Source organism: Orcinus orca, chromosome 10 (assembly GCF_937001465.1).
Source record: "Orcinus orca chromosome 10, mOrcOrc1.1, whole genome shotgun sequence".
In the NCBI taxonomy this organism is placed as follows: Eukaryota; Metazoa; Chordata; class Mammalia; order Artiodactyla; family Delphinidae; genus Orcinus; species Orcinus orca.
The window spans coordinates 46,788,918-46,801,926 of record NC_064568.1 but is presented as its reverse complement, the minus strand read 5'-3'; the positions used below and the strand labels follow the sequence as shown (position 1 = coordinate 46,801,926).

Sequence of the window (13,009 nt, the reverse complement as noted above, 5' to 3'; positions counted from 1 at the left end):
TTTTCAGCATAAAATGATCTTATAAGAAGCCTTGAAAAGTCAGAAGTACTGAACTAAGTAGGCCTAGAACTTAGGCCTACCATTGCAACAATGATGTAACCTGTTTTAATGGTCTGTTGCAGCAGCATTTTAGAAGTTCATGAAATCACAAGGTCTCCATCTGATGTGCAATGTAGGTGATCCAAGTCATACTCTACTCCCCATTTTCCAAAGCAAGACATCAAAACAAATAAAACACTGAAAAGGAACTGTCATGATCACTGATTTGAAACAGAAGTTAAAGCACACTAAAAAGACAATAAAATTTTTGGAAGTTGATTTAGAAAAGACTGGCTGTCTCCAATTTGATTCACAAAGAATTTGAGAGGCAGGCAGCCAAGTTACACTGTTTAGAAATGTACATATCTAAACATCTATAAATAAGAATTGTTAGGAGGGATTTCCCTGGCAGTCCAGTGGTTAGGACTCGGTGCTTCCACTGCAGAGGGCGTGGGTTCCATCCCTGGTTGGGGAACTAAGATACTACAAGCCATGTGGCCAGGCCACAAAAAAAAAAAAAAAAAAAAAAAAAAGAATTGTTAGGAAAAGCTGATTTAGCAATTCATCTTAAGAGTTACTTCAGAATTAGTCTCCAAAGAGTCACTCACAGCAAAGTTGCAAAAATTAGGGATTGTATCCTCAGTGACTTTCAAACATGGAGCATAAAGTATGTTATGCAGAGAATTATAGAGCATGTTTTAGAAGTGATTCTGTCAAAAATAATCAAAGCCAAAAAAAAAAAAAGTTTCTGTATTTAAAAGTCCGGGTCTTCAGTTGTCCAGAAAAATAATTCATTCATTGTTCACTCTGTAATCATAGGGTATAATTAAACTTAGTACTGAGCAATGACTAAAAAAAGGACATTAATACTTGGAAGAGTGACAAGAGATTCTCCCAATGAAAATAAAATGTTCTCAAATACAAGTCTGAACATTAAATCATGGTTTCTAGATTTAGAAAGAACTTAAATAAAATTAGGCTACTATAGGTTAAGAGTTAGGTATTTTCTGCCTGCTTTTTTGGTGAGTTGCCTATTTCCTAAAAAGGTTCACACTGCAGTAAAGAGAATTCGAATCTAGACTTGTGCTGCCTAATAAGGGAGCCCCTAGCACATGTGGCTACTGTGAACTGAGACGTGTTTTAAGTGTAAAGTACCCATTGGATTTTAAAGATTTAGTATGAAGAAAATGCAAAGTATCCCATTAATAATTTTTTATCCTGATTAGATGTTGAAATGATAATTTATTAATTTCACTTGTTTCTTTTTGCTTTTTTAAAAGCAAAACACGACCTGGTCTTTTGTGATTTACTACCAGAAAAATTTAAATTACATCTGTGGCTCATATTGTATTTCTGTTGGATGGCGCTGATCTAGGCCAATTCAAGGCAAATTTAAGTGAACATGACACTGTCAGGGAAAGCTCAGTAACTGTGGCGCACGGCCTGTTGCTCCGCAGCATGTGGGATCTTCCCGGACCAGGGCTCGAAACCATGTCCCCTGAATTGGCTGGCGGATTCTTAACCACTGCGCCACCAGGTAAGTCCTGTGCTGTTTAAAGTGAGGCATTAAATCTTCTAGGCAGTTTCATATCAAATTGGGTAGAAAGAGATATCTAAATTGGTGGAAAAGCCAAATTATGGGTAGTCTAAGAAGTTTAAATTACATTCGATAGAAACCACGTTTGCCACACAGAGGTCCTAGTAACTTATTTGAACAGAGTTAATATCCTCAGGCTACTCTCATTTAAACTGTGACTTTCCTTAGTAACTATCTTGTAAGGTTTTAAAAAGTAGTTTGTTCTATCAAGGAGAGATAAAAGCAGGCAATATTTCACTGCTCTTCGGTTTAACACTTCTTAGGGAAGGGAAAAAGCAGGAAGCCCTTTAGATAAATTAATAAATTGCAGCAAAGCAAAGTAGCAAGGGTTTTTAAGCTTCCTTTTGTAAATCTTTTGCTATGAGATTTGAATCATAACCATATCCTAGGATAAGTCAAAGACTTCGGGGAAATGTAATAGTCGGAAACAAAACCTAAATCGTCTCAGGTTTCTCATTTCAAAACAAGTTAAAACAGATACTATGCGGGCACTCCGATCCCGGCACTGCCTGGGTTCAAAAGTTAGCACGTCGAGCTAAGGCGACTCTGATCTCTGCCCACCCCGACCCCCACCCCCACCCCCGCTTCTGCCCCGAGCAGCCTGAAAGCACAAATGGAGCCCCTCCCGTCCTGCTCCTTACAGTTCTGGCAAGGGTCCGCCGCGAGGGCTTCCTCCTACCTGCTCCACCTCCCACCAGGTACCAGGAGGAAGGACGGTCGATCCTCTCGCAGGGCTCTGCAAGGATGCGCCGGGCCAGGCAGGAGCGCATGCGCACCGGGGCGCCAGCCCGGCCAACGAGCGCGCGCCGCCGGGCCGGAGCTCCCGCCCGCTCTCGCCCCACCTGACGACAGGCTCTGACAGGCTCCTACCCGCGGTGCTGAGTCCCCACCCGAGAAATCTCAGCTGGGCGCGTACTGCTCCACCCGTCCGTCGGCGCCTGCCGCAGAGGCTTGCTCGAGAGGAGTCCGGGCTCTGGGTCGGGCCGCAGGTCGCGCTCTCATTGGCTGAAGCGTGCCAGGCCTTCCTCTCTGGGGCGCCTGCGCACAGCCCCAGGACGCGGCTTAAAAGCTTAGCGGTTCTCAGCCCCACCCTGACGTCAGCAACTAGGTGAACGCCAGCCTTCTCGCAGCGTGGAAGCTCCCGTCCCTCCGTCTTCTTACGGTCCGGCCGGGAGCGGGCTCTGCGCACTCAGCTGAAAGCTTTAGAAGGCGCGAATGAGCGCTAAGGGATAGGAAGGACTAGGCGGGAGGGGGTCGGAAAATGACTGGGCGGCAGGTGGCCGGGCCTGGACCGAGGGTTGGTGGGGAGGGCAAGGAAAGAAGGACGACCGAGCGTGCGCATGCGCCGGCCCGCTTTCCGCGCCAGCCAGCTTTCCTCGCCAGCCAGCTTTCCTCCCCGGCCCGGGTCCCCCAACCCCCGGCGCCTGGGAGGGGAAGAGGCTGGCTTGGCGGATCAGTCCGTAGAGCGTTCGGAGCTGACGCCTTAGAACGACTCTCGCTTGAGACCTCCAGGTTTTAAAGGTCTTACTGAGTATAGCCTTTGGTTTTCTTTACATAAATACAGCTAATTAAAACTATTTTCTCCGGTTTGTATTTTCCTTTTGACTTTGGCCCTTAAGGAATTCTCCACTATCAGCTTGGGGTTTCTACTGTTAGCTGTATTTCGCTTCTATGACTTTGGTTATTCCCATAAACTGCCACAGATGGAATAAGACAAATACAATAACCGCTCTTTCCCTACCTTTTGGCACCGTTGACCGAGGTGGGGGAAAAAAAACCAACCCCAAACCAAAAAATACCCCCAGAATACCAAAAAACAAAACAAACAAAACAACCAACCTCCCTTTGTTCCAGCCCTAAGGGTTCTTGACTTATCATTCATTAGAAACCATCTGGTCAATTTGTGGTTCGTTCCATCCAATCCCATTTTTCCTAAAAGCTTAATTTATCATCTTTCGCATCTTCATCCTTTCAAATACATCCTTGCCACCAGCATAATGTTATAACTGCCCACTTACCGTTCTTCACTTGTCCTCAAAGGCACTTCAAACTGATGGTGGTAATCTCCGAACCCAATTTATTTCTTAGGTGCTGAATTTCAGTAATGGCAGTTAGTCACCCAATTTGTTCATACTAGAGAACTGGGCCTCTTTTTTATTTTTTTATTTTTTATTATTTTTTGGGGGGGGCCTCTTTCTTGATGTCTACTTATGCCTTACTTCCCATATCCCATTCATGAGAGTATTCATTCCACATTTTATCATAGTAAGGCATTCTGCTAAGCGCTAGGTTTTAACTTTTTTATTCTTGTGAAGTTATAGACTTATTCCAGTGATGCTGCCATTACCATATTTTGGGAACCCCTTTAAGAAATACTTTCAGTCTCCTTAGTTACCACTTACTCTTTTATTACTCCCCTTACTCAGACATTTTCTCTAAATGATTTAAATTATGGTTTAAAGTATCAAATCTAAAGTATCAAATTAAGGATTGAGGATGACCACCTTGGAGAATGACTGCTACAGATTCTGCAGATGGGTTCAGAAAAGAAGCTTAAACTTCCCAAGGTGGCTTGAAAAGTACAAGTCTTGTCTGGATAGGTTCTGGTATATTTGTTTAAAATACTGATTTCTTTAGTCATACCTAATGTACATAAATTACAAATTTTCAAGATACATATAGTATTTTAAGATATACTAAAGGAAAACTTTAGAGAATAATTTAAAATTTCTGGTATAACTCAGAAGGTACTCTGGAATTTTAGTGTTTGAGTCATTTTCCAGTATTATTTTACTATTCTATTTTGCAAATGTACAATAGGCTTTAGAGACTGGACTGAGTGCTCACCAAATCTACTTCATAACCCTAAAGGTTGTTCTGAAAGCTCCAGACACCTGCTTGAATATTTTCCCCTTTATGTCTCCCTCTTATTAAATGCTGCACAATACTCAGTTTGTGATTTGCCATTGTTTGGATTTCAGAATAAATTGGGATTCACCATATTAGGTTTACCTAAATTAAAGAGATGTCAAAAAGTAATCTGAAAAATCATTTGCAGTATGGGTAAAACTGTTATAAATTGCATACCTCAAAATTTTTAGTGTTTGAAAGCTACTGACGTACTATAAATCAATAAAGAGCAAAAGCTGAATATAGTGAAAACTGTCTTTATTTTCATCAATGATTACTTGAACTTAAAAAAAAAAAAGCCTTTAATAACTAATGGTTACTGAAAAGCCAAACCTTTCCAGCCCACTTCATATTCTCTTTCAACCATTTCAGGGCAGAACAATGTTCCAAACTATAAACCTGTTCCTTATTAACATTGACGGTCATGTGCTTAATGAAGAGCTTTGGATCTGATATACGAGCAGCCATAATTAATCTTTCCACTGCAGCTTGATAATCATCCTTGCTCCAAGATTTGTTTTCTTCACATCTACAAAGTGAACACCTCACAAAGTCAGAAACTCTAAAAAGAAGCTATATAGTTTCTTCAAAAGATAGTAATTTACATTTATTGGTTCTAAGCTATGACAGTCCCCGCGTCCCCTGCATCTGCAGGCGGACTCTCAACCACTGCGCCACCAGGGAAGCCCCTTTTTACTCTAACAGTGGCTTTCAAACTTGTTTGACCATGACACACAGTAATAAAGACATTTTATATTGTGACCCAATATATACCTGCATACATAAAAACTGAAAAGTTTCACAAAACAAGACTTACCCTTATGACCCTATTTTCTATTGTTTCATTTTTTAAAATAAAATGGTTGCAACCCCCTAAACTGATTTCACTACACAAATGGGCCACAACCCGCAGTTTGGAAACACTGATCTAGAACACAACTAATAACCTCTCTCTTTGTATTTTCAAATTAACAACTGTATAATTATTCATTATAATTCATAAAAGAATAGTAAATTTAATCGAGTTTGGAGTTACTAACATTCATGTGTTTTACCTTGATATGGCTATTTTAAATTATAAGCATATACTTAATTTGTAGCTCACATCTGGTAACAGAAATTGTAGCTGTATGCCTTTATACTAAATTTTTATAGTATAATATTATAGTATATTATATAGTATATATATACTATAATATAGTATATTATATAGTATATATATATACTATAATATACTATATTATAGTATACTATAATATTTATAGTATATTCATATCTGAATAACTTTCTACTAAGTTATTTTCAGTCCTGATTTAAGGTACTTCACTAAAGTGCTGGAATTTTAAAATAACTTATCTAACAGTCACCAAATTTCATAAAACTCATACCTTATGGCTATTTCTCCTATGAGATAGGGAGTAAGAAGTATATAAAATAGAGATGTAGCTGTTATTAGGCATCACTTTCTCTCTGTGTTCACTGCATCCTTCTCTGGGCACCTAAAAGGCTCAGCAGCAAGGCCTGAGTATGAGCCTACCTGTGTTAGCACAACAGTGTGGTCTACAGAGTGGTGGGAGTAAGGACTTCCACTTTGAACAGGAATCAGTGATCATAGAGAGCAAAGATTGGTCAGGCCGCTTCTAGTACATTCTGGCTTAGGATTGGTGCCTGAAATCTGGTAGACTGGGCATACACCAACTATATGCAGTTTCTGAAAGTCTTAAGATGAATAAAAACTCTCTCAGAGGTTAATGTAACAAAGCAGGGCTTGGTATGATAACAGTAATGGAGAAAACAATATTGGTTAGGACAAAATAGAAGATCCAGGCATGTCACTAGTTATGTGCTGGCATCACAAATACCCCACAAATTCAATAATGAATAAACAGGCTGCATATTTGGGGAATGGAAAGTTATGAGAAAACCAAACCCTCATTAGGATAATGGAGAGCCCAAATGCCTCACGCAACTGTAGTGCATAGTTGTAAACAGAAGGCCCTCAGGAAAATTAACAAAATTAACAAATTTTGTTAATTTTTTAAACCCACTAAAATTAACAAAAAAGCTAATTTTAGTGGGTTTAAAAAAAAAAGGTGGACCTAAAATAAATTCTCCTCCCCTTAAGTGTAGGCTGGATTGAATGACTTGTTTATCTCCAATAAATAGAGCAGAAATGATGCACAACTTTGGACACTAGATTGTTAGGTATCAATTTTCATGGTCCCTTGCATTTCTGGAAGTTCTGAGAGCAGAGACACTGATTACCCCTTGTTCCAGATTTCAAGGATGTTTAATATAGTGGACAACCTTGAAAGACAAAGATAGTTTCTCCTTCAGGAGCAAAAGACAGGTTTGCTTACAGCCTTACAAGGTGGAGATAGCGTTTCCATCTGAAGAGCAAGGGACAGGTATGTTTATTACCCATTGTAAAAGATTAGGGTTCCTAAGTTCAGGATTCCTCTCATGTAATGGAACCCACTGCATGTGCAGGTATCCATCTGGGCCCAAGTGTGGAACCTGGGAGCAAGAGGAAGAGATACAAATATGCAGATAACCATGCTGCTTGCTGTGCCACGAGTAATAAAGTCCTGTCTCCAACCCAGGAGGTCTTGTGTCTTATGCCAGGATCCGTGAAACTATGGCAGGCTGACTTACAGCCTGCAAATGGGGTGGAATCTCAGAGCCTTCACAGTTCTTGATGTAAGATCACAAAAGGCACTGCAGCTTCCTCCTTGTGTTCTCTCTCCTGGATCACTCACTCTGAGAGAAGTTAGCTGTTGTGTCATGAAGACACTTAAGGAACCTATGGAGGGGCCCATGTGGTGAGGAGCTGAGGCTTCCTGCCAACAGGCATGAGTGAGCCAGCTGGGAAACGGATCCTCCGGCCACAGTGAAGCCATCAAGTAGGTGACTGCAGGTCCTGACCACATCCTGAGTCCAGTGACATGAGAGACCCCTAGCCACAACCATCTGGCTAAGCTACTCTAAAATTCCTGACCCACAGAAACTAAGAAAATACTTGCTATTTTAAACCACTAAGCTTTGGGATAACTTATACACTGTAATAGATAACTAACAGAATATTCAGTCTGAGGATCTGGTTTCTAACACCAGTAAACTGAAGCAAAATTCTTGTTAAGAAACGCCAAAACAGGAGTCCCATGAGATCCTTATATTACAAGTTTCCTAGATAAAGCTGACAAGAAATTGGAGTGGTGTAAAACTAAATTCTGGGATTTTGAACAAAATTATCTGAAGGGATGCCACTCTGGTCCAACAGCTACATTATAATATTTATGCATTTATAACAACATTTTAAAATATTGAAACTAGGCTGATGGCTTTATTTTGAACAGGATTCTTTTTTTTTTTTTTTTATCTCAGAAAGCATTTATTTCTCTTTCAATTTTGAAGTGTAATTTCTCTAGATACAGAATTCTCAGTTCCTGGGATTCTTCTTTTGATACTTTAAATATTTCATTACACTTCCTTCTTGCTTGTATAGTTTCTGAAGAGAAGTCTGATGTAGTTCTTATCCTTGGTCCTCTACAGGTCAGGATTTTTGTTCCTCTGGCTACTTTCACGATTTTTCCTTTGTCTTTGATTTTCTGCAGTTTGAGTATGATATGCCTAGGAATAGGTTTTTTTTTTTTTTTTTTTTGTATCTATCCTGCTTGGTGTTCTCTGAGATTCCTGGATCTGTGGTTTGGTGTCTTCCATTAGTTTGAGAACATTTGCAGTCATTATTACATTAAATATTTCTTCTGCTCCTTTCTTTCTCTTCTCTCCTAATATTTGTCCTGTGCATTTATTACACATTTTGTAATTATCCCATAGTTCTTGGATATTCTGTTCTGTTTTTTTCATTCTTTTTTCTCTTTGTATTTCAGTCTTAGACGTTTCTACTGACATTTCTTTTTTTTTTTTTTTTTTTTCTGGTAAATATTATATATTCAATATGAAACAGGAGGAAAGGGGGCAGGGCACAACCTTTAAAAGAATTACATAGCCCGAGGACACAACATAAACTGATTAGAACAAAATAGGTCCAAGATGGCGGACGAGTCTACTTCCACTAGACCTTGAGCCTCAGTATACACTCATTGTAACACATCAGCAAGCTAAGCGACACACCCACAGGTGCCACGACAGTTCCAAGGATGACCATAAAGGTCAAAAAGTGGGCGGTGGCTCAATTCCTAGAAATCCCCACCCCTTCCCCAAAATAGCTGGAATACTCCTCCCACTCATCAGCGTATGAAATTACTCACCCCTATAAAACTAACAACCCCACACCCTGGTGCTGCCCTCGCCTTCTTTTTTTTTTTTATTTTTATTTTTTTTTATAGGTATACCTGGATTTAATTCTCACTTCTACCGCTTGGTAGCTGGATAGCCTTAGGCAAGTTTCATACCTCCCTGAAATTCACTTAATTCAGTCTGTAAAATGGCATAATAACTTATTATAGCATCCTTTTAGGAATTTTAAATCAGTTCTTGAAATAAAAGTACACAATATATAGACAAGTATGGATTCCTCAATAGATGTTTGACCTTTCATTTCTCCAGTATCCCACCCGCATCAAATAAAGAAAAATACTTTTTAAAATTTACGAATATTTCATTGTTGTAAAGTTAAAGCCATAAAAATAATCAAATGGCCTACTATCATACCGTTAGAAGAAAAAAAAAAAGGTGTTCATGAGAGTTCCATATTAGAATACAAGTTTTCCTTAGGCACCTGTTTATGTATGCTATTCTGCTCTTTATTTTGAACAGGATTCTTGACTGAACCTAATAAATTATCATATATTTCCCTTTTAGACCTGGTTCTTAGATCTTTTGTGTTGACCAAAAAGATAACTTTTAGGTACCTAACTAAAAACCACCAGTACACGAGAAAGGTCCACACCTAAAAAAGACCCATCTCGGGCTTCCCTGGTGGCGCAGTGGTTAAGAGTCCGCCTGCAGATGCAGGGGACGCGGGTTCGTGCCCCAGTCTGGGAGGATCCCACATGCCGCGGAGCGGCTGGGCCCGTGAGCCATGGCCGCTGAGCCTGCGCGTCCAGAGGCTGTGCTCCGCAACAGGAGAGGCCGCAACAGTGAAAGGCCCGCGTACCACCAAAAAAAAAAAAAAAAGACCCATCTCTTTGAACACCTAAACAAGATCTTTGAAGTTGTTAAAATGTTTACTGAAAGGTACTAACTTGTTTGGATTTCAACCTCAAATACGTAAAATCCTTTCTCAGTATAAATGCTACCAAAGTTTGCCAATACACACATGCACAAGTATATGAATATATAAATATGCAGTATATAAATATATAAGTGTTTATATATATACAAACAAATAAAACATTTACATCCTAGGGCAAGTGTAGGGACATGATCTGCTTTCAGGATGCAGTCAGAAGTTATTTCAACCAACCTTTTTAAAACTATCTGCAGCATCTGTGTAGAAGTTCCAGGACTCTGAATACTACTAGCATTAGATACCATGAAGATTTCAATAGCTAAAAGCATTTCAATCTCAGACAAATAGGAAGGAATCAGTAGAAGTTTTCGGTATAAATTTCCCTCCAATGGTGGGTAGCAACCCAATGAAAGAGCACCTGAAAGTCAAGTAACAGATCAAACTTTACTAAAACCCCAGTAGGTGAAAACCTAGACTTCCAAAATATCCACAGGTGATAATTACTTTTGTTTCAGAATAATTCTTCACATTCAAAGCAGATTTATTGCATAAATTATATGGTAGTGAGCTTATCCTAGTACAACTGAGATCATTCTTTGTAAAATGGTTTTGAAACATTAAACATGAAGTGAGAAATTACAAAAAAAACAAACCCTGAAAAAGAACTTTTGAGCCTCATTGTAGCAAATGTCCATTTATTTTAAGCCATAGTCAACACAACATAATTTCAGAATAACTAAAAAACCAGAATAGCTACTTGGGTTTTGTTTTAATGGGATCTGGGTCTAATAGCAACTACATACAGTTATTATATATATAATATTATATATAATTATATATATAACTACATATCTTAAATTATGAATCCAAAATGAAGAAAATAGAAATTATAATTTGAAGATTTTACTTTATATCACACAGTTTTATAGTATTTTTGAGTGTACTTATTTATAGTGCTGCTAAAGTTTGTGCAATAAATATTTGCCGTTCTTACAAATGTCTGGCATTGTGCTAAACACTAGATATAAAAATGAGTAAGATACATTTCCATCATGTAGGTGCTCAGTGTGTTGTTCTCCAATTCATGTTCTAAAAATTTTGCTTTTCCAAAGAACAGATTCAACTTTTAAACTGTTTAGGTGCTTATTACAGGTGACATACAGGGAAATCCCCTATACATCAGTCCAGGACATCCAAATTGTATATAGGCAATATTATATTGTTGTCTTTTACTGAAACCAATTTAAATCTGTGTGTAAAATTTGTTTAAAATGTTTTATTAAGTTAAATTTCTTCAATAAATCTTTCTAATATGGATGATGATGACTAATCTTTGAGGACCTACTATACGCCAGGTACCTGAGCTAAACACACAGGTTTTATCTAATTTTAACCTGACAGTTTACTACCTTTGCAATTAGGTACAACAACTCCCATATTATAGATGGGGGGGCTTTGGGTAAGCGCCCTGGCCTTCTGACTCCAGATTTTGGAATCGTAACCACTAGGAAGTCCCACCTTCCTAGATCACTGCCAGGACCAACAAACGATTGACTCGTTAACACTCCTAAATATTGGTAGGTATAATTTACATGCACACCTGTTTTACTTCTGAGCAGAAGAGGAAAACAAAAGCCAAGAAACTAAGTAGAAATTTACTAATATTATCTTTTACCCTAAAATCAAACGTGAAAAGAAAAATACTCCTATTTGGTTTTAGCAGGGGAAAGTAAGGAAAAAATATACTAATAACATCTTCCCTTCCCGACTTTTCAGTTCTGACAGAAAAGCCGTATTTTTAGGACTAGGTAAGCACATCAGGAGCATCAGGAAGGCAATTCTGCTGTCCCTGGACAATTTCCTTCTGGTTAGTTAGGGAACACAAGCAAAGCCATCAAGAAAGTAAAAGATAACTCCTGGAATAGAAAAAATATTGAATTCATATATCTGACATGGGACTTGTATGTAGAGTACATGTATACATATATGAATTGTATGTATTTATATGTACCCACACACATACTTAACACACTCAACAAGAAAAAACAAGAAAAACGCCTCGATTTAAAAAAGCACAAAGAAAAAAATGGGCAGAGGATTGAATAGACATTTCTCTACAAAGATATACAAATGGCTAATAAGCACGTGAAAAGATGCTCAACATCATTAGTCATTAGGAAGATGCAAATCAAAACCTCAGTGAAGTATCACTTTATATCCACTAGGAAGGCTAAAATAAAAGACTCAGCAAGGATGTGAAGAAACTAGAAATTCCATACATGGCTGGTGGGAATATAAATGTAAAACAGATACCTTCTTTGGAAAACAGTTTGGCAGTTCCTCAAAATGCCAGACATAGATATACCATACGAGCCACCAATTCTGCTCCAAAGAGAAATGAAAACCATACATCCACACAAAAACTTGCATGTGAATGTTCAGAGCAGTGTTACTTATAATAGTCAGAAAGTGCAAACAAAGCAAATGTCCATTAATTGATGGATGGACAAACAAATTCTGTACAATGGAATATTATTCAGTAATTAGAAAGGAAAGAAATAATGATATAGGCTAATGATATGGATCTTGAAAACACTGAAACCTTGAGAACATTATGTTAAGTAAAAGAAGCCAGTCACAAAAAACTACAAATTGAATGATTCCATTTATGTGAAATGCCCAGAACAGGCAAATCCATAGAGATAGATTAATTGTTGCCTAGGACTGGGTCGGGTGGGAAACATACATGGAATGGGGAGTGAATATAAATGTGTTCAGGGTTTCTTTTTCTAGAGGTGTTGAAGATGTTCTAAAATTAGATTGTGGTGCACAACTCTGTGAATAAAATAAAAATAAATGCACTGTAGGGACTTCCTTGGTGGTCCAGTGGTTAAGAATCCACCTGTCAATGCAGGGGACACGGGTTTGAGCCCTGGTCCGGGAAGATCCCACGTGCCGCGGAGCAACTAAGCCCGTGTGCCACAACTACTGAGCCTGCGCTCTAGAGCCCATGAGCCGCAACTACTGAGTCCATGTACCACAACTACTGAAGCCTGCGTGTCTAGAGCCTGTGCTCTGCAACAAGAGAAGCTACCACAATGAGAAGCCCACGCACCTCAACCAAGAGTAGCTCCCAGTCGCTGCAACTAGAGAAAGCCCGCGTGCAGCAATGAAGACACAGCACAACCAAAAATCAACAAACAAACAAATAAAAATGCACTGTACACTTCACCTGTGTAAAGTTTATGGTATGTGAAATTATCTCAATA

General features: G+C 38.8%; 2 protein-coding genes across 8 annotated transcripts in view; both read right to left on the bottom strand.

Annotated features, from left to right (window-relative positions):
• The window catches only part of TCAIM (T cell activation inhibitor, mitochondrial), a 43,732-nt gene extending 41,067 nt beyond the window's left edge, over positions 1–2,665 (bottom strand). For 2 of the 7 annotated variants that reach the window (XR_007469885.1, XM_033402077.2), the window contains exon 1: positions 2,316–2,650. Coding sequence is in view for 4 of the 7 variants with exons in the window: in XM_033402077.2 (XP_033257968.1) it covers positions 2,316–2,406 (91 nt within the window). In the remaining 3 variants the exon portion in view is untranslated. Of the gene's footprint in view, positions 1–2,277 lie in introns of all 7 variants that reach the window. The other 5 variants (XR_004475748.2, XM_033402078.2, XM_033402080.2 and 2 more) reach the window with 5 other exon arrangements.
• Positions 2,666–4,614: 1,949 nt separating this feature from the next.
• Positions 4,615–13,009, bottom strand: part of TOPAZ1 (testis and ovary specific TOPAZ 1) — a 69,492-nt gene continuing 61,097 nt past the window's right edge. The window contains exons 19-20 of the mRNA XM_004277891.3: positions 9,975–10,158; positions 4,615–5,075 (exon numbers count right to left, since the gene is read on the bottom strand). Of these exons, the coding sequence (XP_004277939.2) occupies positions 4,856–5,075; positions 9,975–10,158 (404 nt within the window). The 3' untranslated portion in view covers positions 4,615–4,855. The remainder of the gene's footprint in view (positions 5,076–9,974; positions 10,159–13,009) is intronic.